The 27,106-nt window shown below is 34.5% G+C and overlaps 1 protein-coding gene and 2 long non-coding RNA genes across 4 annotated transcripts in view; 2 read left to right on the forward strand and 1 right to left on the reverse strand.

The window, feature by feature from the left end:
- The window catches only part of LOC138703394 (retinal guanylyl cyclase 2), a 1,174,702-nt gene that overhangs the window by 587,127 nt on the left and 560,469 nt on the right, over positions 1-27,106 (forward strand). Inside the window, exon 4 of the mRNA XM_069831228.1 lies at positions 7,501-7,664. Within this exon, the coding sequence (XP_069687329.1) occupies positions 7,501-7,664 (164 nt within the window). The remainder of the gene's footprint in view (positions 1-7,500; positions 7,665-27,106) is intronic.
- LOC138703395 (uncharacterized) lies at positions 9,051-11,581 on the forward strand. Its single transcript, XR_011333144.1, has 4 exons — positions 9,051-9,227; positions 9,352-9,446; positions 10,611-10,723; positions 11,389-11,581. It is a non-coding gene; the product is annotated as an uncharacterized lncRNA (long non-coding RNA).
- On the reverse strand, positions 15,363-17,485 carry LOC138703397 (uncharacterized). 2 transcript variants are annotated; one of them, XR_011333146.1, is made up of 3 exons: positions 17,213-17,485; positions 16,991-17,098; positions 15,363-15,570 (listed from the first exon to the last, which is right to left on the reverse strand). It is a non-coding gene; the product is annotated as an uncharacterized lncRNA (long non-coding RNA). The 2 variants fall into 2 exon arrangements; XR_011333145.1 differs by having other exon boundaries at positions 16,991-17,485.

Raw genomic sequence — 27,106 nt, forward strand, 5'->3', positions numbered from 1 at the left:
GTTGTAACAAGTAGAGTATCAATGTCCTCGTGGTTAATCGCAATTATCTGCTGTGATCAGTCTTGTTCTACCCACGAGGGATATCGTATGTCATCGTCAACATACAATATCAGCTTGTCAGATGATATCATAGCTCTAGATTGCCAAAGATTATTACATGACAAACAATACGTGTTCAGATTGCAACATAGGTACTCTAAAATTCGGACATAGCGATGTTCTCCGGTAATTTGGAGATTAGGATGCAAGATCACTGCTAAAAACAAGAAAAAGTACTTTCAGACCATACGAAAGAATTATTAATTTTTATTTATTCACAGGAAAATGAAACCACGAATTTGTAGACGGAATCACAGAGGAGAAACATGAAATGAACTGTTTTTTAAGTCATCTCGTTATTTTTCCAGGATATAAAATTCGTGTTCTATAAGACTGAAACACTAAAACTCTGAACTACAGTCTTACAGATAGAACGTGCACGCATCTGTTTTTAAGTCATCTCGTTAACTATACGTGGCGTTGAACCCAAGTTGAAAGAAATGGCTGAAGAAAAGTTAAATCCAATTACGACCCCATGACACAGCGGATTTCTCTTTCAATGTTCAAATAATTTGTGAAGGCATTGAGTTGCGCACATCAAAGTAATTTAATACTCCAATTCACAGAGGGTTTGTAATGCATGAGCCGCGGTAGGAACGCGAATCGAGACAAAATAAGTATAAATAGAAAGTACTGCTATGCTGTTAATCTATTTCAAGATTTTTCAGAAAAATACACATTTCAAGAAAACCTTATACGAGAGCCAAACTGGATTAGGATATAGAGCAAAGTCGTAATTACGTGATACGTTTTTTTCACTGAATGTCACGGGATTGGTATCTTGCTAGGAAGTTCACCGATGTCTCAAAAGTAGGCGAAAGATGCACTCTTTCGAGAAAGATATCTGGCGTTATGGTTGAACGTCAAAGCTTTGACTGACATACAATTTTAAAAAAGTATCACGGGATTAGGAGTATCATGGAAATAGGCAAATTTACCTTACATAGTGGATGGTAACATCTGCGCCAGATTTTAATTATTGAGTGTAATTAGTTACCACTGTCATAGGTATTTACCCATTTGCAATTTGAATAAATACATACATTATAAAAAAATTAAGAGATGATTCTACATGTTGAATATAAAAAATAACTTTTGTTACACTTTCCCTTCGATAGAGCACCGTTAATCAGGAAAACAAGTCTTTTTCCAATGTATGCAGCGCTCTATTGCGGTAATGGCCCGGGAGAAATATCGATTGCTACACTAGCAGATAGGTAATAATAATCTGAACAGTTATTGCCTTGAACATTTTCTTCGTAAATTAAACCGTTTAGCCATGAATTTAAATAATTGAATAATAGTGAAAATCGTTGAAATATATCTTCCAACGCAGCGCAACATCGCGCGTTACCGACTGAATGCAGCAGAGGGAGAGGAGAAGGTAAGAAGTGCAGGCCGCGCTTGCTTAGAGTTATTGCAGTAGTCGTAATGTTGCCAAATACTTCATAGAAACATAACGATTTCCTCTAAAACAGTGATGGCCGGTTTCACCAAGCTTCTTTAAATCAGCACAAACGACTTGTCAACAAATGGATCGTTTAATTTTAACGGAATCTTTAAAAGTTGACTATTTCACCAAGCCTCGTATCTTTAAAATTAACAGGCATTTACTAACGAGGAGATTTTGTACTTGTATCTTGCATGTTTTGTTTTTCATGGCTTCGAAATCGCGAATTTCATTGGTTACATATGATCATGGCTGACTTTGTTTGGCATGAGGAAACAATCATAGGCAAACGGGTAAGAGGCAGTAATTTTAAGAACATCTTCCTAAATACAGTATGTTGTCATACCGCAATTAAAAAAAAAAAAAAGACAGCTGCTTCCAAATGTAAATAATAGGAATGTAGAGCAGTTAAATTGTAGCTTCTAAAGGAAATCTGAGAAAATTTAGCGGACTACAAGGTCGACAGCTTAAAAATTGATGCCACAATTAATTATATACAAAGCATTCTAAGCAGTTATATTAGGCCTAAATTTAGGACGGGAAATCGCCTCTTCCATAAATTGCATACTACTTTTCCACTGTATTTCATGCAGATTTATTAGTACCCTGTAACAATTTTGCCATACTTGTGTGGCAGGATTCAGGAGAGGTGTCATTAAATTGGATTTTAAGGGGTATCCATTGTCTCCTAAAAGAAAATCTCTTTGCACCCTTTTCATTTAAAAGGCATCCTCCTTTGGAATGTTGTGCTATCCGTGTAGATCGTAACATTATCTTAAACCGAGAAGAATCTGTTGGAGAGGCGTTAAGTGGGTGATTCCCATCTGTCGTATTCTAACCTATTACAATTTCAATAAACTAGCGCTTAGGTAGTTCTGAGGTAGAAGTGAAAATCGTTGAACTTATAAGGGATTTTTTTGTGGTAATGAAGTTGATCGTATATGCAAGGCATAACAAAAAATTAAACTAATCAAACATAACCTGTCACAGATTCGTATGTGCAAGGTGTATAAGCAGAGTACGAAGGAAACTACCTCAGCGCTAGTTTAGCCACAATTTTTCTATGCGGAGCGTTACATAGGCCTATGAAATTGTTTGAATATTGAAGGAAAAATAGGATCTTCTATTGCAGAATCTTTTGGCTATATTACTGCCAGGATATACGATTGGAACATGTACACAATCTATGTTGTCTATGACAACATAAAATTTAGCTATAAGCTTATTAGGCCTATAGAAATAATGACTATTGTAATGTTGGTAGTATGTCTGATAATTTATTCACATATCTAGATAATACAGCTTTTGATACCCCGTTCATATCATAAATTACTATTTCAAAACTTCCCGCAACATTATTTTAAAACGAGAAGAATCTGTTGAAGAGGCGTTAAGTGGGTGATTTCTGTCGTATTCTAACCTATACAGTATACTGGTATTCAGTTTCTTCTAGAATCATTCTTACTACTTATTTCCATAATGTGTAGCTTTCGTGGAATTCTTTATCACTTAAATCTTCAAAATGATTATTCCGAGTGTTATTACAACATATAAGTTCGTCGTTATGTTGAAGTTCTAAATAAAGAACTTCATCATCGAATAATTACGTCCGCCATGTTGTTGACTTCTTAACGCATCGTCACTGTTTTAACGCGACGAATAGGTCCTAATAAATTAACGATGAATTTAAAGATGCGTTAGCAATAATGATACTTGGTGAAACACAAAAACTGACTAACGTGTCATTAAATTATTTAACGAGACGTTATAACGATAACGAAGGTTGGTGAAACCGGCTGTGAATGTTAGAGAAGGACCATTTATATTTTTCAAGTTTCTTCTCATGATATATTACCAGTTTCATTTTGGTCCAGAGGTTACCATCCATCTTGTATACAGACAGTCATCGGCGTAGCTCAGTCAACTAAGGCGTTTCCCTGGCGATCCGGACTTGCGCTCGGGCGCGGGTTCGATTCCCGCTTGGGCTGATTACCTGATTGGGTTTTTCCGAAGATTTTTCCAACTGTTAGGCGAATGTTGGTTAATCTATGGCGAATTCTCGGCCTCATCTCACCAGATACTATGTCACTATCATCAGTACATCATCATCATTCAGTGTTCAGCCCAAGGGCAGGTCTTTCACTGCAAACCCAGCTTTCTCAAATCTTTCCTATTTCTTGTCTTCCTCTTTGTATCCTCATATGCTCCATATATCTTAATAATAATAATAATAATAATAATAATAATAATAATAATAATAATAATAATAATAATGATGATAATAATAATAATAATATTTTATTGCCAGAACAAAGATACATATTGCTTTTTTATATAAAAACACTCCAGCATTCCCAGAAAGAGTAAGTTACGTACTCGTGCTCAGGGGGCATTCCACATAATGTTGAGACATTTTATTAAATAACAGAGTGTAATGTAAAAAAAGAAGGAAAAAAACAGATATTACAATAATTGAACTATAAAAAAACAGTAATTTAACTTTAATGTCGTGTATCATCTGATATCTTCTTCTGCCACGAACTCTTCTCCCGTTCACCATTCCTACCAGTGCATCCTTCAGTAGGCAGTTTATTCTCAGCCAGTGACCCAGTTAATTCCTTTTCACCTTCCTGATCAGTTTCAGCATTATTTTTTCTTCACCCACTCTTTCCAACACAGCTTCATTTCTTATTCTGTCTGTCCACTTGACACGCTCAATTCTTCTCCATATCCACATTTCAAATGCTTCTTTTCACTTCGTCGTAATGTCCATGTTTCTCATACAATGCCACACTCCATACAAAGTATTTCATTAGTCTCTTCCTTAGTTCTTTTTTCAGAGGTCCGCAGAAGATGCTTCTTTTTCTATTAAAAGCTTCCTTGGCCATTGCTATCCTCTTTTTCACTTCCTGGCAGCAACTCATGTTACTGCTTATAGTATAGCCCATGTATTTGAAGCTGTTCACTTGAACAGAATTCGCAAGATTGCAAACTGTTCTCTCAATATGCCCATGTTGGGCAGCACACGACTAACTTTGATGCAGAAATACATGCAGTCTTGCTAGCAGTTAACCATCTCACCTACAGAATCAATTGCTTTATAATAGCAAAATACTGGTCGACCCGAGAGCCGCCATCCAAGCAGTTTCGTCAAACCATTCTACGGAAACAACAGGCACAACCGAAATACAGCAAGCCCTGATACACCTCATGAGAAGAAATAAGAAGATTGTGATCCAGCGAATACTCTCTGATGTAGGAACTGAGGGCAATGAACAACTTAAAGGGAGAGAATACTCACAACTGACAAACGTTCCATTGTAGTGCCGATGTTATGAACTCGAACAATCTCCTCGTATGTCCATGTTTAGACGAAGACTCTCAGAGGGAAGGAACATTTATAAATTGTATTGGGATGTCAGATTTTGTATGAACCAGCTGTAATTTTCATTAGTAGCCCTAACTTATGCAATTTCTTAAAATAAATTGTAATTTTAATTGTTGAGGGAATGTTACAAATACGGAATACCATTTTGTTTTTTTTTTTCGTTTTGAAACATACATGTTTTGAATATTGAACGTAAAGTATCGTTCTGATTATTGCTGAATGTTCCTGTGAATGATAGAAGTTAGAAGTTTGTAAGATGTTATAAAATGTTTGAAAAATAATAATTTTCTCAAAGTCTAACATATTTCCTAAATGGAGGTAAAATTATGAAATAGCCTACTATTAACAAGTTAGAAGATTTACAAAATTGCAAAGTCAAAATGGCCTCTACTAAGAAAACCACGGAACAAGCACTCAGTATCTTCATTAGAAGTGTTATTCCCCACTCGGTTCTCAGAGGGTTAATCGAAGTTCGAAATGGTGTGTCCAGTGCTCAGTGACTTTTCGGTCACTTTTTATAAGTAGGCCTATTCGAAGTTTGACACACGAAAGATGGTGATGATGACGATGATATACAATGAACCAAGGGAGAGATAGCGGATAGTTGTGGTATACTTGTGTCCCTTATGAATAAATTTATTTTAAATAATACTTTATTTTTAAATTCTGAAAAATAGATGCCGGTACTTGTGGATGAAATACAAACACTCAAGATAATGCATCTCTGTCACGGTTGTGTGAGCCTTTATCTAAAACCCTTTATCCATAATCAATTAATCTGTAATAACAGTCGATAGTGTTTGCCAAAACCGGAGGCAGACTTCATTACTTTGATGCAACCTCAGTGAACAAGACAAAAAGATCTCCTACGTTGCTGCCGAGAAAACACACATCATTAGCATTTCCAACCAGGAAACTGAGTACATTGCTTATGTCCTTTCTTCTAAGAGTTTTGAATTTACTATGATTGCTGTTATTGTTAAACTTTTACATTTTATACCGGAAATAAATAAAATACAATTTAAATTCACTTTATTAATTGTGTTTTTTTTATTGTTTTGTCATTTTATTTCTTCTGATGGCTTCCTCTAAATAAAACTTAAACAGTACACAGGCTAAAGGGGACACCATTTTCAAAGCTCACTATCAATTTCTGTCGTTAGTCTTGTTAATGTTTTTCGTTTGTCAATTTATTGTTATACTTGTACTATAAAGTATGAAGTTTACAATGCTTTTATTAGTTGTCTAAATCAGAAAGAGCGGTTTTGGCGTTTCTAAAATTGGGGGCATTGAAGGGTCAGAAAATTGTTACCGAAGAAGGAGATCGCATCTGTCCATTATGTGTGGAAAATGAGATATGGGAACACATTTTTAGACCATTGTGAAGAAACAAAATATTTCTGGAGAAAATATCTACCCCCTCGATGCTAAGTAGAAATAGGGGTTCGCTTACATGTATTGACCTCATGGGGAATAGAGAATGCGAACAAAATACTGGATTGTTCCTCTTGAAGGCGAGACAGCTTAGAACATGAGCTGTTGCAGTTTATGATACGAACTGACTAAGGGATAATGCTAACTATTGAATTATACACTTTTATGTCTATCTGTATATTAGGTTAGAATATATGATATAATGTGTTTTGTTTGTACCATTTTCATATTAATCTGTATGTTTTATGGAGAGTGGCTGGATTTAATATATAGGTGAGGAGGCGAAAAAGATATCCATGCACTGGATTTAAAGGCAAATTCTGAAAGTGTAGTGCATCTGCATGTATAATAATGCTGAATGAATCCATCCATCTATCTAAAAAATAAGTCACTCTTTACCTTGTAATACCAACCATAACTTTGGTCGTATTTCTTTGTAAAACACCTTTTTGTAATCTACAAACTACAAATTTTCTTCTAAATTATATTGCCTTCTATTTTGTATAAATTGTTGCAAACAAAACATACAATCTGTTGTTGGTCTTTCTTTTGTAAATTCGTTTTCTTCCAGTGAGAGAAATCTTCTGCTATAGATTCAATAAGACGCACAATAATTTTAGCACATATTTCGAACTTTTGATAACAGATGTCATTTCGATAACAATAGGGTGGCTTTTTATCTAGCAGATGGGAGGCATTTCAATTTATAATTTTGCTGGTCCAAGAGAACTTATCGGTTGTACTGACCTTTGAGCGTACTGCTATAGATATCCTACAAAGAAAACTCAGCTCGGACTCCTCGCTACTCGCATGCTATACCCCTCTCACCCCCCCTGAAGTAGGCGTAAGAGCATACTGGGAAAGGGGACATTCGTCATATGAGCGAGAGAGTCACGCCCGCTGTTTCTGCGCACTGAGTTTTCCTTGTCGGATGCCTATGCAAGAGCGTTCAATAATTGAAAACTTTATTAATTAGGCCTACGTATGCCGAAATAAATGTTGAGAATAGGTAATGTCATCTTTCTAATGTGCTCAACAAGGAAAGACAACATTTAAAACTGACAATGAGTGTAAATTGCAAAACTCAACTCAACATCTCAGTGCAACTTGAAATGACTGATTGTTTCAGCCGTGTGCGACGACATCTTGGGCGGGCTGACGGCTCTGCTAGAGGCGCTGACGGACAGCAGCACCACGGCGCTCATCGGCTCCGTGGACCCGGTGCTATGCGAGACCGTGGCCAAGCTCGCTGCTCACAGGACCAAATCCTTCATCACCTGGAGCTGCCCGCAGGTTAGCCCAAGCAGCCTTTCAAAGCCAGAATTCATGTTCACATTTAAATTTCGATTTTATTAACCTGAGACACATTTCATCTGGAATCACAGTTGTCATTCAGTATTCATTTGTGAAATAGGTGGATGAAGATTTAGACAAAGTCTTCTAAATATGTAACTAAGTATGAAGGGTCCACTGGAGCAACGTTATATCACTTTTCACAACTTTCTTCTTCTTCTTCTTCTTCTCCTTCTTCTTCTTCTTCTTCAATGGCACTACAGTCCAATACGGACCTTCGCTTCCTCCTCTGACCTCCTCCAGTCGTCTCTGTCCTTAGATCTTGTGTCCCACCTTGTGATTTTACATTTCCTTATGTCATTATACACATCATTCCACCATCTAGCTTTAGGTCTCCCTTTCTGTCTCTTCCCCTGCGGTTGATTAACGAAGACTTGATAGGGATTTCTGTTTTCCTTCATTCTATTCACATGTCCCATCCACTTTAACCTCATAATTTTTATAAATGCGACCAAATCCAAATCCTTATACAGCTGCTTTAATTCATTGTTGGTCCTTATTCTCCACGCATCATTATTTTCCTCAAAATTTTTTCTTAGTTTCGTATTTCTATATAAAGTACCATCTGGCTCCTTAATATGAGTAGAAGGACATAATATGCTCTATTTGCCGCACCAATCCTAGTTACTACTTCTGTATGAATTTCATTATTACTTGTCAAACACGTGTCTAAATACGTGAATTTATCCTTTTTTGAAAGCTATATTTATCTATTTTATTATCTTATTTTGTAGATGGGAGTTCCTTGACGAAACCGTATATTTTGTTTTTTGCTCATTAATTTCTAATCCTAGTTTACTACTGTAGTTTGCTTTTCACAACCATATAGTAATTCAAAAATATATATAACACACAAAACATTTAAATTTCACCTCATATTGGCCAGACATTATTTTTCAGCACATTTCATCTCATCTCAGGTAATTTGTCACTTTCAGGTTTTCGTATTTCTCATACAAGAAGCCAAAACCTATATCCTCCCCCAGCAATAATGTCGTATATCACTTAGTTACGGTACATAAAACGTTGTACTGTTCTCCAACCAGGAGATAAACCGTGAAAGGAATGTGCTTACTGTTGCATAATCTATTGAAGCGAAGTAGATAGATAATATTACCGCTATAACGTCAGTTTAAAAATCATGCGCTCTCCTGCATATGTTATTTTCTGTATGGAGGGATTAAAAGACCAGGGGCCCTATTCATAGACATCGCGCTAGCCCATGCTACGAGCGTTCTAAACTAGCCCCGGTTATAGCTACATTAGTCGGCGTATTAGCTTTGGAAACTGTTACACGATGCTGAAAATGCTACTGCGCATGTGCAGACTGGCAATTGTCATGCTTAGACGCAAGCGATTCCGAATCGTTTCTGTTTATTTGTGAGGTTATTGGCGATATTAAACTACAATAAACTATTTGTTTTTTCTTCTGTGGTAAAAAACAGCAAGAATATACATGGCAGCGTGCGGGAATTCGACTACACAAGAAGAAATGTCGAAAATGTAAGTAGAAATGTTATAATATTATACGTAATATTTTTAGGTTAGGCCTTGACGTAACTATTATGAAATATTGGACTTCAAAGAGTGAATTATTCTAATTCAGTATATATTTATTTACTTTTAGTTGAAGAAATAACTAAAAACAACTGGTGGAGGATGTCCTGCTCCCGAAATTGATGACGTAGGCCTACTAAACGATATGGAATGTTAACATATGAGGTATGTGTTTTTGGTTCTTAGGACATGTTTTTGTAAGTAAGATAGGCCTATTACTTCATGGTAAATGTTTAATGTGGCTCTGGTATGATTATGTCACCTAAGGCTACTCTGAATAGGTACTTGGTAGCCTAATTAATATAACGTAAATAATATATGTTGTAGGAATATAGCTGATAATGCTAGTAAAATGTAATTCACAACAATCGTGAAAATGCAAGCTACGCCTATACTCAACTACCATAAATGCAGTTTGGATAATATGGCTTTGTAAATACCCATAGGAGATTGGGCCACAAACATCTGATGTCAACCCACACAATTATCAATCATGCCTTAACGTAGGCCTAATATCTTGTGTACAAGAATTATCAAAACTGAGACCTTATTTTAAAGGGCAGTAGGAACGCCTAGAGATTTCTGAGATATCCTTTTCTCTACTTCGTCAAAAGAAATAGCATTATTTGAGGTTAGAATTACCTACATAAGCATAAGAAATTTGTAGAATCCAAATTGATGGTCAGCTATAAAATTTCATTATCGTGTGTGTTTATAGAACGCTAGTAAGTGATTTATAAAATATATATCAAACTTATATTTATTACAGCACTGAAAAGACAAAACCTCATACGCCTATGTAATCTGTAGTTGTGGTGATGTAAACATAGATTACCTCTTATTGTGTTACAATAGAAAGCCCTAAGAATAATGACAGGAGTGCAAGAAAGATTTTCCACCTTAGGCTTTCTTTGAGTAGCCTACATGATGTTTCGTGTCAGAAATCAAAACATCCATAATATAATATTATGATTTATTAAACACACTGTGTATATAATACAAGACAAATTAGATTTCCATTTAACCTCTATTATTCTCAGCTGTTGTAAAACGTTCACTGTTTATGTATTATCTTAAAGCTTTGATGGGTCAAGAGGAAAAATTTAGAAAAGAATTAACAAAATTGCTTTATGTTCATTTTTGCAAAATGATGCATAGTTTAATTATGTTTTAAATACTTACTATGTATTAATGAACATATTTTGGCTATTTGCTTAATTTACTTGTTCCACATCTCATAGCTGTAATGCTGATGTAAGATCTATATAATACAATAAGTATTATGTTTACGTTTTCATTTAATATTAATAACTTACATGCTTATTTCAGGATGTCATTATTGCACCATCATCATCATCAATCCCACGTATGTCTGCAATAAATCCTGTCTCCACAATCCCAGGTGAATGGGCGTTAACAGTCTCTACAGTAATCAACAACAGGTAAGTTTAAGATCTCATTCATACCTAAGAATATTGCTAGGCCTATTTATGATTACAATATTATCAATCAATCAATCAATCTTCTTAATGTATCCAGCAGAGCTGTGTCTTCTGCAACTGGTACTGATGATTTTAATTTACTTTTTTTGTGGTTTATAATAATCATACAGTGTACTGTATATTATTTCAAGGCAGTCCATTGGGTCAGAATGGGACTTTACAACTGTGTACATGATGAAAAATTATGGCTATTTTTCTTTAATGAAGGACAGTTTAGTTAGTATTAAGACATAAATATTAAATGCAACAATAATATTACAATGTATCACTAATATGAAATGGTTAAACAAGGGAACATTAATTTGAATACTAGAAATTGAGTGATACATTGTATGACAGTTATTCCAACCCAACCAACAAACTAATGTATAAGTGCTTCATAACAATTAAAATTTATGATCTGCAATATGAAGTGGGATGCATTTGAATCATAGTACATTTTGCAGAAAATTAAATTTTCTTGCATGTTTGGATCAAATGGATAATTTCAAACAATTGATAAATTTTCAAACTTAGACAATTAAAAAAATTCACAGTTTTGATAAGTAGTATCTTTTGTGTACAGTAGTATGCAAATGATTAACATTTTTTTCGTCTTTCCATAGGACTCTGCTGCAAGATCATCGAGAATGACAGAGTATGAAGAAGTGTTCCTCCTAAGCATGAAGCCCAAAAATTAAACGTGATGAGAAGTTCTATGAATTGCAGAAAACAAAATTGTTATTAGAAATAAAATATTATTAAAGGCAAAGTTAAAAATTATCTGGGACAAATCAAAGAACTAGAGATGTAACTTAGAGCACTAGTAGTGAAATTTTCTTGAGTTCTTGTCTACTTCATTTCCTTGCGAGCTTCCCAGCAGTTTATAGGAACTTGAAATTCTTCTGTCCCAATCATTTTCTGGAGTTTGGTGTAGAGTAGTAAGTATTCCTTGTTCATTATTATATTTGTGTTGTTGCATGCTACACATTGTTATGAGTGTAACAAGTTTATTTGATGGAGATATGCTGCTGGACAGTTGTGGCCAGTTTCTAAGCTGAATGGGGCAACTGCATCAGATTGAGGACTATTAGTATTACTGTATATTGGGCTCTAGTAGTGTTTTCAACTTTTTATTTTCACATTGTTGTTTAGTGAATTCTATACATATGTATGTGTTCCTTTTTTCTTATTTTAATGTCGGTTAAAAGTTTTGCTGATTTATAAGACAGATTACCGGTACTTATTTATTTTTTTTGTTTTTGCTGGATTCATCATTCATCGAACCTGTAGTTCCTGAGTTAGAACATATTCCCTGATGGAGGTTTAAGTACCTACCTAAAGCAATTTAGTTACACTTATGTCTATAACTATGCAATTAAGGTGTTATTAGTAGAGAAATTTAATTCAGAGTCTTTAATTTAGGCTTGGAAGTCTCTAATGAATTGATCCATGAATTGAAAAAAGCAAAATTATTATTAGAAATGGAAATGTTAAGAAAACACAATTAGAAAGAAAAGAATAGGGGGAGGGCCTAATGAAAAGCTGGAAATGTTGTTTTCTAATGCCAGGCATTTGACAATAAAGTCATTTGACCTCTTGCACTCCAATATTTTTCAAAGGTATTGTCATGGTCAGCTACTGAGGCACAGATTTGAGGTGTTCCGAATCCATTTCTTGGTTTGAGTTGCACGAAAAAAAAACTGGAAATGTAGTACTTTAGTGTAATGTTCTCTCTTTTATTACATTGCTGAAACTCATGTTTACAATATCATGCTCTTTCAACTACATTCCTTAATAAATAATATTTTATTGTGTGTTAGAAAAAAATACTTATATTCACCACTTCTTTAAATGAATTTATTTTTTATCAGACAGTCTATCAAAGGTAGAGATGTGATTTTGCATCATATTGTAGGTATGACATGCATACATACACAACAAATTTCGTCACAAAATGTTGGATAGTTTTTTAGTTATGAGAGAAATGCTTCATCACTGCACAGTGAACTGTCAACATTTTGAATTTAGAAAAAAATATATATACATAAATATTTTTTTCATATAGTAGAAGGACAGTGTTTTACACGTACTAATTTTCATAATTGTACAAGATACAGTAATGGTGGAAAAAATGTTGAATATTTGCAAAATTTTACTGCTGTAAGCTGTACCTAACCCCTTCAGGTAAATTGAATAAATGTAGCCTGTATGTTAGAGTAAATATCTGGTCGCGGGATTCTTTCCAATGCAGGGCTAAATCTGCAATGCTTCACTCATTTCTTGTAATCATTTTACTGGTGACTTGTCTGTATTTTTGCATGAAACTCATTCAGAAGTTACTAATTTGCGTCACTTACAACCTGAAATGAATATGGAACTTAGGAATGAGGAGAAGAATTAAGGTCTATATTTATTTTCTTAATACTCTCACTCTATGCTAAGCGATTTTTTTTTTTTTTTTGTAATGGCGTTTGCTTATTCTTGTATTATGTTGATATGCTTTGTTTGGCTTTTCTCCCTTTGTCCTTAGAATGTACAATAGTTTGTATCTTAGAAATAAGTGAATATGCAAAATATGAATAAAATTATTGTATGAAGCGAAGTTTAAACCTACATACGAGTTTTAATTTAATTTACAGAACCCCTGAGTTTCCATTATACTACCCCTTTCTTTGATATTATAAACTTATTAATTTGTCCTACAGAATAATATCTGTAATAGTGACAATTAATAAGTCTATAATATTCTCATAGCTGCAGTTCATATTTCTGTACAGCTTACTGTGCACTAAACTGCGGATTCCCGGCCAACAAATCACTCAACTGAGTGCGCTCCTAGTATAATGGCAGTTGACATTGGACATAAACGTCAACATATATGCCTAACTTGGAGTCAGGCCACAAAGGGAAACATTGAAGGAGGAGGTTTCCATCTGGTGCTGTGGATTGAATTCAGCGTAGCTCAGTAGTCAGAGCGCTTGGTATGTAGAATCAAGGACCCGGGTTCGATCCCCGGTGCCGGAGCGAATTTTTCTCCTCAAATATTAACCTTTCTTTGATATTTATTTGTGAAAGTTCTCCAAGACTTAAGAATGTGCTATCTATGGTGCCAGTACCTAAAATCAAATATTTTTATATTGAACTTGTTCTACGTCATGGAAAGGTATATTATCATAAAATCCTATTAAAAAATAATCGCATTCTGCCATCTGTTTCAGTGACGTGTGAGCATTAGCACTGGATGCACTATTTATACTTGGAGTAATTTATGTGAGAGTTTTTTTTTATTAGACAGTAACTCTGTAATTAAATCAGTCATTTCTAAAAGGACTTTATCCAATCTTTTTGCTAAAATCAATTTAGAATGCTATCATATTCTCACTTGAATACGCCTTTCTGATAATGGGGATTATTCCATGTATTTTATTCAGATCTATGCAGGCTTCACAATATTCACAGCACTTCTCAGAGGGCCCTAATCCTGCAGTAAGGCGATTTTTATGGAGATGAGATTTTGAAATAAAGCCCTTTCAGAAATTACTGATTCAAATATAAGTTTATTAGCAACATTCCACGTTACACATACTTCAACTTTTTGTTTTACTTCGAATTGACGAAGATGTTAATATATGGACTATAATGATTTTCAGTGACTTCTATAAATAAGGAAGCATAGAAAGTAATTTGTCACACGGTATAGTATGTATATTAACCTTCTGTATACCAACCTCTAAATGTATGCCTACACCAATCTGGTTACATGTATACTCCAGAATATGCTTGCAAATGAGTACAGGTTTACAAAATGCCCTATGAAAAATTGGTACTATTGCTCTTTTATCGAGGAAACGTTTATATTATAAAGAAATTATCATTAACAGTTCTCTTTTTTCTTTCTAAATAATTTCTTTACAATTTATGCACACCTTTACTGTGTAGTGTCTGAATGGTCATTGCACTCACATGGCATTCTGTACTACACTTCCCATCCCTATTTCTCGGACATATCTTGCATCTCCCAACTTGTGCAGATGGCTAAGGCTGAAGAGAACTATCTTTGTAAATTGTAATTCTCTGGAGTCCATTTTTTTAACATTTCAGAAATGAACTGCACAAACTAAGCTGGGGATACTCGCTCAGTGATACAAACAGGTACTGGACTGCTGCAATAATAATAATAATAATAATAATAATAATAATAATAATAATAATAATAATAATAATAATAATAATAATAATAATAATTAGAATATTAAAAATTGAGGTGTATATTGCAGGTATAGCAACCCAAGAAACGAATGTATAAGTGATTCATAAGAAATAAAATTGACATAAAATACAAAGTGCACACCAGTGATTTGTGCAGTCAGTTCACATAATTTAGAGTATCTTATATTTTCTTAGATGTTAGAATGAAATAATTTCCAACAAAATGATAATCTTTCAAACTTAAACAATAAAAAAAAAAACATATAATATAAGAAAGTAATAGTGTGATTGGTGTACACAGTTACATTACGTGGTATACAAAAGTTTAACATTCTCCCTTACTTTTCATTGGATTCTGTCCATGATCATTTAGAATAATAACACAGTATTTCATTTTTTTTATTTAATTTATTGTGTTCCATGGAAGCTTTAAGATATGGAACAAGTCAAGAGTTACACAAATTCTTGGCAAGATGAGGTGAGGCCGAGGATTCGCCACATATTACCTAACATTTGCCTTAATGTTGGGGAAAATCTCTGAAAAATCCATCCAGGTAATCAGTCCAAGCAGGAATCTAATCCAAGCCCGAGAGCAGCTGCAAATAGGTATAAAAACAATTAAAATGATATAAAAAGATAGCAAGCAGATCAATTAAATTTTCATGCATAGGCAATTGAATTAAGACAATACCTAGCAAGCAGATTAATTCAATTTAAAGGCATAAACAATTAGTTGAACTACACAATAATTTAGGTATATAGCAAGCAGATTAATTCAATTTACAAGTTTAGACATTTTATCAAACAAATATAGAATTCATCAGTTAAGCTTATACAAAAGTACACAATACATTGCAAGTAGAGTAATTCACTTTACAAGCATTAACAAATATTTGTGTACACCATAACCACTATCCCCCAACAAAATGAAGCGTCCAAATTCATTCTGTTCAAATCGCTTCTTAATTCTAATCTCATTGACAATGCGAGAGTCATGGGCACTTCCTCTTCAACGTGCCACTATATCCAGAATTTGGAAACTTGCATCACTTATAACCTTAAATGAATAAGGTAATATATGTGTTAACTAGCAATTTCATAAAGGACATTTCTATAAAAAATTAAAACTGTTAAAAAAACTGTCATGTGGGTACACAAATGAAAGCTACGAATGTGATTTGTCACTCATATAAGTGAAATGTATCCCTTTTTTGTGCAATTTGGTAAAAAATTTCAAGTTTTTTAACTAAGCAACAGTTTTTATTCTTTGAGTTTTTTTCATTCTGATATTTAGAGCTGCTAACAGCTGACCTAGTAATTCTCCAGAAAAGCTACATTGAAGGAGGAACAATAGATATTTGCTTCACTGACTTACGTGACATATATACAGTAGGCCAAATAAACATGTGGTTTTAGTCAGCAGCCACAAATACTTTCAACATAAAAATCGTTTAATAGTTACTTGGGTACTGTTACTTACATACTGTAATGCACTGTTGTAGCTCCCACACTCCCATTTATTACCAATATAACACCATTTCTCTAATAATTCTCCCTAGACTTCTCGCATGTTATATTAGTAATTAGTTAGGAGGGGGGGGGGCAACAACATTGAGGCGATTTTTTATTGTGTCTTCTTCAGTGTAGCTTTTCTGGAGAATTACAAATTACAAATCCTTTTTCTTGTACCATTTAACTGAAATAATGTAATATAATGCATTACTATCTAAAATGTAAATAAAGTTATTAAAAGCTAAACTAGCACTGAGGTGGTTCTCTTCGTACTCTGCTTATACACCTTGCATATACGAATCTGTGATAGATTAGGTTAGATTATTTTTGGCTTTTATAATGGCTTGCATATATGACCAACTGCATCTCTACAAAAAATATCTCACAAATTCAACGATTTTCACTATCGAAATCATCGGAACTACCTCAGCGCTAGTTTCACCAAAATTTCAGCCTTGGTCTACATAACCTCTTACGGGTTGTAATTTCATTTACAGTACGTACCTGAACGTTTAATAGAGAATACCATCCTTTTCGGTCGATATATATTTGTGACAGTTCTCCTCCTACATTTGTTATGGGTATGTGCGTGCCATCTATGGCGCCAATAACCTAAAAATGATGAAATATCACAATAGGCCTACTGTACCAATATGGTACCGGTACAGTACAAATTTCTCTAAGAAAGCATTCACATACAATATTCAAATCATGAAATATAATTACCTGAAGAGAATCTTGCGATGTCGTCAAACTTTCTCGCAGTGTTATTCGTTTTTCTTCCCTAGGAAAACGTACGTAACGAAGCGCAAGTCCAGTGGTTGCTACTGACACATTCGTTATTATACATCTTACAGAAGCCTGACTAATGTTGTGTACTTCATATTTTCTAAATATGTCCAATCTCGGTAGGTACGTCTTCCTCCTACATATCACATCACGAATTCGACGTACATAACCCACATTCACTGCATCATAACAGCCATCTTGCTAAGCTAGTCGGCCATCTATGGCCTACCGGCGGGGGCTAAAATTTAGCCAGCCAAACCCCTCTTAGTACACGTATTATCGCTAACACTAGTTTATGAATACGAAAAACGTTAGTTCGCTGATCATCCACCGGAAGTAGCTATTTAACCCGCTCTAAGAATGTCTATGAATAGGGCCCCAGGAGATTAACAGTGATCTAATTTTGTAACTAGTATAGTATAAAAATGTGTATATCAGTGTTATGGATTGTGCTTTGAGATATAGCCAGTAGAGATACGAGTACCCACGTATGTGACCTTATGACATCTCATGACATCAACATTCATTCACAGCATCACCCCGCTTCATTTCATTCCCTGGAGACTTTCTCGTGGTTGGAGTACAGTACATCAAAAACATGTTATTATCACATTTAACGCACAAATATAATAATATTTATATTTACAATAAATTCTTATACAGAAATTGTGCAATAAGACAATAAAAAATTGAAGTTAAAAACAGAAACTATTTTGTTTCTTCCACCACATGGCCAGACTGGCATGATTTTTGCATTTTTAAACTAGAACTTAAATAAAATAATCTATGAAAATAAAATAATAAGGATCATTCAAAGAATCAGAAATTGGTTTATACATCACCTAAGGCAATAGGGCGTCATTTTAGAACCTAAGCTCAGTATTGCTTCTTTTTATTTTGATGGCAATAATACATAAAATCCACGATGACATGGCTTGAGATATTCATTCATAGCTATTGGATCCTTTTTTTTTCTCAGATGAAATAGGGAGCCATATTGAGAACAATGGAGGGAAATTTACAATATATTTGGGGAAAATAGTGTGTGCCTGGTTATCTCGTTTCTTCTTCAAGAGGAAGTAACGATGTCATGACTAGCACATTGTAACTTCACACACAACTTGATCTAATGTCCTACTAGAAATTCCTGTTACTCATTTTTCGCCAACACTAATACATCGATGGTGTTGAACAGCAGCCTCGTACGTAAAAAAAAAAAATAATTTTACTGGAGAATTAAAAAATACTAGTGGCTTGTGCAGCAAATGCTGCTGCAAACTAAGTTCGTTAGACGTTCAAATAAAAATTTTTCAGATTTATTTTCAATGAAGAATACTTGTCTTTTTGATAGTTATTTGTTTCCATAATAATGAAACATACTCCCTCTCTATAGATTTTTTTAGGCCAAATACTTTCTCTTGAACCTATCCAACTTCAGTTTTTGAGTTTCAACGCGAAAACGCAAGTATCAATGTCAGGACGATAGCAGTAGCTATTTCAGGTCATTGTGGATTGTAGGCGAAAGTTAAAAAAATGTCAGGTTTGCTAAGCTTTCGAACAATAGCATTTTCGTATAGCTGCTGCATGTAGAACTTGAAATGTAGAGCGTAAAATCATTTTATCCTACTAAGAGATCTTGCTGAAATGATCTGGAGACTACAAAATTTTCTAGGCCTCTTATTTTATCAGTAAGTAATACTTTTTGATCTTTCCTTAGGAACTGTAATTTTTGCGCTCTGTCGAGCCAATACTGAAGACAATGACATATCAATATCTACACTACACCGCCATTAAGTATATGAAAAAGACCCAACCCCACTGGGCTAATAAGTGTAAAAATATTTAATTTTTAATAACAATATTATTATCTTACTTAAGTTTTGTAGTTACATATATCAGCCACTCAGTAAATTATAGAAATGAAGATCTTAATTAAGATATTCTCTACATTTGCTTACATAACCTCAAAACGTTTCACTTTGTCATCAATATAGCATCAATATTATGCACAATTAATGAAAAATAGATGCATCATGATATTAACTATAATAATATATAATTTCTAATGATAATAATGTCATCAAACCACCTCAAGTTTCGTAGATTTGAATATCCAATACACAGCTGTACTCAGAAAATTATTATATACTGCAGAATCAGTTTTTAATAACAAATTGAATTGAGCTCTAAATATGTCGGCAATCCTGCAGGTCATGGCCTTCGTGTAATAGCCTATTGTTTATTGTAGTGTGTGTTTTGTCCTGAAATTCAATCAAGTCGGCCGTGATTCGATAAAATTAGTTCTCAAAACTGACAACAGATGGATTTTGGAAAATAGGAATTTTATGTAGGAAAATTGCCATTTCACTGAAAACTACTACTTTTTCGAAAAACTTTGGGTTCCAAGCTTCAAAATGAGGGGCCATTTATTAAAATCCGTTCAGCCGTTTTCCCGTAATTTCCATTACCAGTTCAAATTATATATATAGATATTAATATCTTGATAACAAACAAATGTTTGACATAAGAGGGTATTTAAATCTCTCCTTGTGACGTTTGTATCCATCCTTTGTGTTTGTAAAAGGCTCTATGATGGAAATAAAGTGTACTCTCATTTTGTTCATTTTTTTTTTACATACGAGGTTGCTGTTCAGTACCACCGACATGATATTTCACTACACCTACTATTCAATAACGAACAGCTCCACTGATCTGCGATTTATGCACACACTGCTAGCAGAAACTTGTCGAAACATGTCGAACTACACGCTTCTACCCGCCTTGCACCATGTTCGACGTTAAGTGGTCATCCCGGAAATTAAATTGTCAAACCTCGTCTGAGTTAAAGTCAATACTTATTAAAATAGAACAAGAACGTAACAACTCATAAATCTTTATATATAATTGGAATACATGTTACATGTCACTGAATAATCGAACTTTTACATACACATTAAATAAAGTAGCTCAGTCAAATTTGTACACTTTAATCTTCAAATCTGTTAAAGTGAGTGATTGCAAGGCGCTCATCTTCAGTTTCCAGACAATTCCATCGAAGGAACATACGGTTACTTACAATTTCACGCTTAGACACCTCGTTGTCTCTAGTTCACAAATGAGTCTCCTGTACGGTGACCATACGTCCCGACTAATCGGGATTATTCCGTTTTTGAGCCTTGAAAATTCTATCTCGACTTTTTTCTTAATAAATAGGATTTTGTACCCATTTTTGGCGTAAGTTTGTAAGTTATCCATGACTGTAAAGGAGCGGTGACCAAAGAGGGTGTCGTGATTACATCGTGTAATCACAGACATTCAAACGGGCACGAGGAGTTTCCTGTACATTGCTGTGTGTTTCATTCACGTACTGAAGGTAAGCAGTGGCGGTATCATGTCGCTCTACAAACTGTCTCTACAAGCAGTATAAGAAGTGGTTTCGTAAAGAATGAGAACAACTTCTTTGTTGTTCTGTCGGACAAAGTATAATATGTTTACTTTACTCAACGTTTCAATTAGGAGTATATAGAAACATTAATTGCCACGCTGAATAATGTTTTATTATTATTATTATTATTATTATTATTATTATTATTATTATTATCTTATTATTATTATTATTATTACTGACCACTAAGTACGTGTTTCTATAATTATTCTATACGTGCATGAATATTGATATTTTTAGATTTTCTCCTTAGAAGGATAAAATTATTAGATTTTATCTCAATTTTAATCTTCATAATCTTTAGATGAGGGTAACTATTTATTCGTTATTCATTTAATAATAATATTGTAGGAAAACTGATTCAATATTATGTGCCAAGGAACTGTTAAACGCCAGGAATTGGCATGTCTTAAATCATAGCCAGGAAGAGAAAGATGACATAAATAAATGTAAGGTAGTCAGCTACCTAATGGGATTTGAAATATCTCGTGCTCTAAAGCCTTTTAATAGAACAGAATTTCTCAGAAGAGTAATGATTAGAATAGCTTAAATAACTTGTCCATGAGAAGTTTTTAATTTTGAAAAACTACGAATTTGTCGACCAAGTATCGGGAGAAGAATTTAGGAAATTCCTGATTATATTCAAGAAGAAGGTTAAAAAAAGAAGCACCAAAAATCGTATATTATTCACTGGCTCTTGATGACATCAGTGACATTACTGATACAGCAAAGCTTGAGATTTTTATCCGCGGGATTGATTAAGATGTTAGTACAAGAACCACCACTGATTGTAGTTTTCATGCCAAGTACCTTTCCTCCGTCTCCTTACTGCATAGGCTGTCTGTTGCATGTAATCACTACAGTTCGAGTTTTGGTCACCGCTGCTGCAAAGCAATTGTTAAGTAACTGTGATGATCAGTCAGTGAAGAGATTCAGTATGGCTGTATCAATATTTTGTCATGTTGCTGTTGGTTACTTATCTTCCTGGTAAGCTGAAATACGTAATTTTTCTACCTTCTCACGGATGTTGCTTAAAGAACCGCCAAATTAGTCAGTACCGGTAATTAAAAATACTTTTATGTAGCTAAGAGAAAAAAAAAACATTATTGTGAATGACTGTTTATTGTTTGATGAAATGTTGAATCATTAAAAAAAAAACAACAAAATTTAATCTGACAGTGATTATTATAATGAGATTATGGCACACGAAAAATGGTGAGCTTCTTTTATTCTTGCAAATACGATGCACAGGTCATTGAATTACTTAACATAGCTCAATATTTCTTTTCAATCCCAGCACATAATGCAAATGCTGAGAGAATTTTCAGTTTGTTGTCATCACTCATCACAACGGACAGATGAGAGAACCAAGTTTACTGTAAGGAGTATAAAGTGTATTTTGCTAACTTGTTTCAATTTCATCAAATGTAACTGCAATGATTTTTTTCATACTTGCTTGCAAAACCTAAGTTGCTGAATGCAATAGCAGCTTCTGCTAAGAATGATTGGAATAATGAAAGTTAATAAATCCCTTTAGAAGCACGATAATTGTTTCTGACTTGAGCTAAATATTAATAAATTTGAAAGTGCACTTAATTTCTTTTTAGTGCTATATTACTATTTTTATCAAGTATAATTTGAAATTATTGACATTTGTTCCTTCTTTTAGTGTTATTTACGTTTCATTTTGGTATGTGTATCTGTCTTATGTTTAAGTTTAAATCAAATAAATACTGAATTAAAAAAAAACATGGTGTCCCACTTTTTCCCTAAAGAAAGTGATTAAATTTGCACTTTCACTCAAAGGAATTGTGGACTCCTAATCCCTTTTGGCTCTTGCTTCACGAATACGATGTCGTTTTAACAACTTTGATTTTCTTTTGAGTGAAACTCTGTTACTCTTTGCCGGGTTTTGTCGTCCAAAATTCTTGGAAATAAAGAACAGAGTTTAGTTGTTACAGTATTACTTACGCAGAATATTATATGGTCTGTATCAAAATTGCACACACTGACAGGTTATATTGTACAGAACGGAACTCCTGAATTAATTACAACCTATAGGTCAAGTGTGATTGACACGCACTTCAACAATAGCTATAACGCATCTGATCTATGTTGATAAACACATGGGCTCTACTTAGATAATTATATTATAGATCAAGCAGTAGCCTGGCATTACTCGACCAAGCCCAGTGGAGTCCTGCAGCCCGAAGCCGTGGCGCTACTGCTCCTGCATTCGTAATACCGCATCGCGATAGTTCACATTGCGCCCGCGGCTCCACTCGCCTTGGTCGAGTAATACTATACAGAGTGATACAAAAGATTGTATAAAAGCAATCAAAATTCCGAGTTCCATCTAATAATTTATCAGTAACAAGTGAGGTTTACAACCCACTACATATTTAAAGTAGATTATGTTTTAATGAACGAATGTTTTCAACCTTATTAGGTCATCTTCAGGTTAAAATTACATGTGTATGAACATAGAAACCAGTGAACCATAACATATTTCATGAGAACTGTACTGTACTTAATTTGACATAACACATTAAACAATTAAAACTTACCAGGTTAAAACATACACATTAAAATTAATAGAATTGAGGTTAGGGTAATTATTTTCACATTGTAAGGCGATTACATAATAGTGTGAACGTAACATTGTTATGTCGAACTATCCCAAAAAGAAAGAAATTTCATAGATGTTCATTATTCTCGAGTAACCTTAGTGCTACCAGTCAAGGGGCATCTAAAAACACAATGTTAAAATAATAAGATTGTAGGAATTTAGGTATGAGGTGAGTTTTTTTAGTTTTAATAAGTAGTGCAAATTGCATAATACTTACAGATGGTCGAGAAGGAGATGCTGTCTGCAGACCAGACGCCAGGTGATTGGTGTGCCAGGATTTTATGTCAGTATATTACGAGCCAACTAGAATTAGGTGCGCTCAGTTCATAAGCGAAATTAATCGATGAAAAATGTTTCTATGCTAATTAATAAAGCGGGTTTTGAGAGTTATATTATTTTTATTTATTTTTTTTTTAGTTATTTTACGACGCTGTATCAACATGTCAGGTTATTTAGCGTCTGAATGAAATGAAGGTGTTAATGCCGGTGAAATGAGTCCATGGTTCAGCACCGAAAGTTACCCAGCATTTGCTCGTATTGGGTTGAGAGAAAACCCCGGAAAATCCTCAACTAGGTAACTTGCCCCGATCGGGATTCGAACCCGGGCCACCTAACGTATAGTTAGGTACACGCTTGGAGCATTTTCAGCTCCAAAACAAGAATTATTTCCAAAATTAACGTATAGTTGTAACCAAAGCCACCGATTCTGGCGCGTGAAATAAGTAATGGAAACGTTGAGAGCGAGTATCTTATCTTTGCCACAGTCTGTGGACGAAAAATCTGACAACTGTAATTGGCAGATTGCTGACGTCACATCTCTTTAGGAGGTGGTATCATTCTCAGCCGAAGTGGCAACAGATGCCACTGACTGAACAGTGTACTCAAGGACACACCCCATAAAAGCAAAGTGGGAGTGTCTTGCCTTTGACGTAATCAGTAGACAATGAGACTGACAACTGTGATTGGCAGATTGCTGATGTGACGTATTGGGTAGTGCAGTTCTCAGCTGCACTGGCAACAAGTGCTCACTGACTGGCTTTGTACTCAAGGACACGCGCAAAAAATGCTGGCACTAGCTATAGTTACATGCTTGGGTATTGGTTTTAATGACGACTCTCTCTTCTCTTTTCCTAAACATTTCTTTTTTCTTTCAGGTGTCTTAAATGTTTTAATATTTGAAGGCATATTGCGTCCAATTTTCACATTCTCTTTTTTCTGTTTAATCTGTCAGGAACCTCCGTGATATCAAACTACTTTTTCCTACACATATATCTACACCCACAATTATTGAGATTGGACTCATAAAAAAAGAGAAGTTATAAATGGACGAGAGATAGCTACAAGTATCCCGCAGTTTAGTGGGATTCAGGGTTACTTTACACTTCGAAAATCTAAGACTTCGAACTCCGATCTTCATGCCCTTTCAGAAAGAAGCAACGATAATGATTTTTATGATCTTTTAGTATAGGCTACTCTGTCTTTTACTTGACCGGATTTGAATTATTCGGGGCCTTACGTGACCAATGGATTACCCTACACAACTTTTATAATCTTACTTATTCTTGTGCTTGTATCTGTCCATGAGATCATTTTTTAACTAAAAGCTGAATCACTGGAAGACAGTGCCTTGTAATTTTAATTTAAAATCCCTTTCTTTTCTCTTTCCACATTCCAGTGTGAGCATTCACGTCATTAAAACCCGAAGAGTGTGGAGCTCCCCATTCTATTATATTTCAAGTACTGACTGAATATGTTAAATATCTGGAATATCTGAGCAACCAAAGAATGGTTCAGCAGATATGAAGAGGGCAAAGTCTATACGAGACGCCCACTAACGAGGTGGAGGAGGTGGCAGCAGAGGAATTTGGCGAGAAAGATGCATTGGAAGCACGTCGTCAACTCCAGCATTTTACTGCTTTCATTTTGGAAATAAAACGACCGTTCACATCCATTATTATAATGTGTGTTTTCGACAGGATTTCTTTTCCCTAAAGAATGCAATACAAAAGAATTTAATTTATTTTCTTATAGAACTTGATACACATGGCTTCTCTTAATTTATGTCTTAGATCGAATATTAATGAATACGAGCATTAAGTAGGCCTACATATAAAAATTTATTCAAAAGTTAAGGGAGAACTTAATTACTAATGCCTTTACAGAATCCGGAGATTCATTTCCGCCGTCACATAAGCCCGCCATCGGTCCCTATCCTGAGCAACATTAATCCAGGCCTAACCATCATATCCCACCTCCCTGAAATCCATTTTAATATTATTTCTCCATCTACTTTTCGGCCTCCCCAAAGATCTTTTCCTCTCAGGTCTTCCAGCTAACACACTGGATTCCCCCATACATTCTGCATTCCCTGCCCTAAATGTCACATGAAGAATAAAATGAATGCACTTCTGCGATGTGTAACTTCCTCTGTTCTCCTGTAACTTCATCCCTCTTAGTCCCAAATATTTTCCAAAGCACCTTATTTTCAAACATCCTTAACCTCTGTTCCTCTATCAAAGTGAGAGTCCAAGTTTCGGAACCATACAGAACAACCGGTAATGTAACTTTTATAAATTCTAACTTTTAAGTCCTTTCAGAGCCTACTGGATGGTAAAAGCTTCTCAACCGAATAATAACATGCATTTCCCATATTTATCCTGTGTTTAATTTCCTCCAGAGTGTCATTTATATATGTTACTGTTGCTCCAGGATAGGCTATTTGAATTTTTTTTACATCTTTATAGAATAAATCTACAATTTTTATATTTCCATTTCGTAGAATATTCTGGTCACGAGACGTAACCATACACTTTGTCTTTTCGGGATACACTTCCAAACCTATCTCTTTTTATCTGCTTCAAATAAAATTCCCGTGTTTTCTCTAATAGTTTGTGGATTTTCTCCTAACATATTCACGCCATCCGCATAAACAAGGAGCTGATGTAACCCGTTCAATTTCAAACCCTCTGTGTTATCCTGGACTTTCCTAATCGCATATTTTATAGCAAAGTTAAAAAGTAAAAGTGATAGGGCATCTCCTTGCTTCAGCCCGTAGTGAATTTGAAAAGCATCAGGTAGGAAATGGCCTATACGGACTCTGCTGTACGTTTTACTGAGACACATATTAATTGATCGAACTAGTTTCTTGGGAATACCAAGCTCCTTGTTTATACTGATGACGTGACTATAGGAAAAACACGGGAATTTTACTTGAAACAAGTAAAGAGATATGTTTGGAAGTATATCCCGAAAAGACAAAATATATAATAATGTTTCGTGACCAGAATATTGTACGAAATGGAAATATAAAAATTGTAAATTTATCATTTGAAAAAGTGGAAAAATTCAAATATCTTGGAGCAACAGTGACAAATATAAATGATACTTGGGAGGAAATTAAACGTAGAATAAATAGTGAAATGCCTATTATTATTCGGTTGAAAAGATTTTATCATCCAGTATGCTCTCAAAGAAGCTGAAAGTTAGAATTTATAAATCAATTATTTTACTGGTTGTTCTGTATGGTTATGAAACTTGGACACTCACTTTGAGAGAGGAACAGAGATTAAGAATATTTGAGAATAAGGTGCTTAGGAAAATATTTGGGGCTAAGTGGGATAAAGTTACAGGAGAATGGAGAAAGTTACATAACACAGAACTGCATGCATTTTATTCTTCACCTGACGTAATCAGAAATATTAAATCCAGACAGAGTATGTACACGTATAGGCGAATCCATAAATGCATATAGAGTGTT

Source organism: Periplaneta americana, chromosome 7 (assembly GCF_040183065.1).
Source record: "Periplaneta americana isolate PAMFEO1 chromosome 7, P.americana_PAMFEO1_priV1, whole genome shotgun sequence".
NCBI classification, from domain to species: Eukaryota; Metazoa; Arthropoda; class Insecta; order Blattodea; family Blattidae; genus Periplaneta; species Periplaneta americana.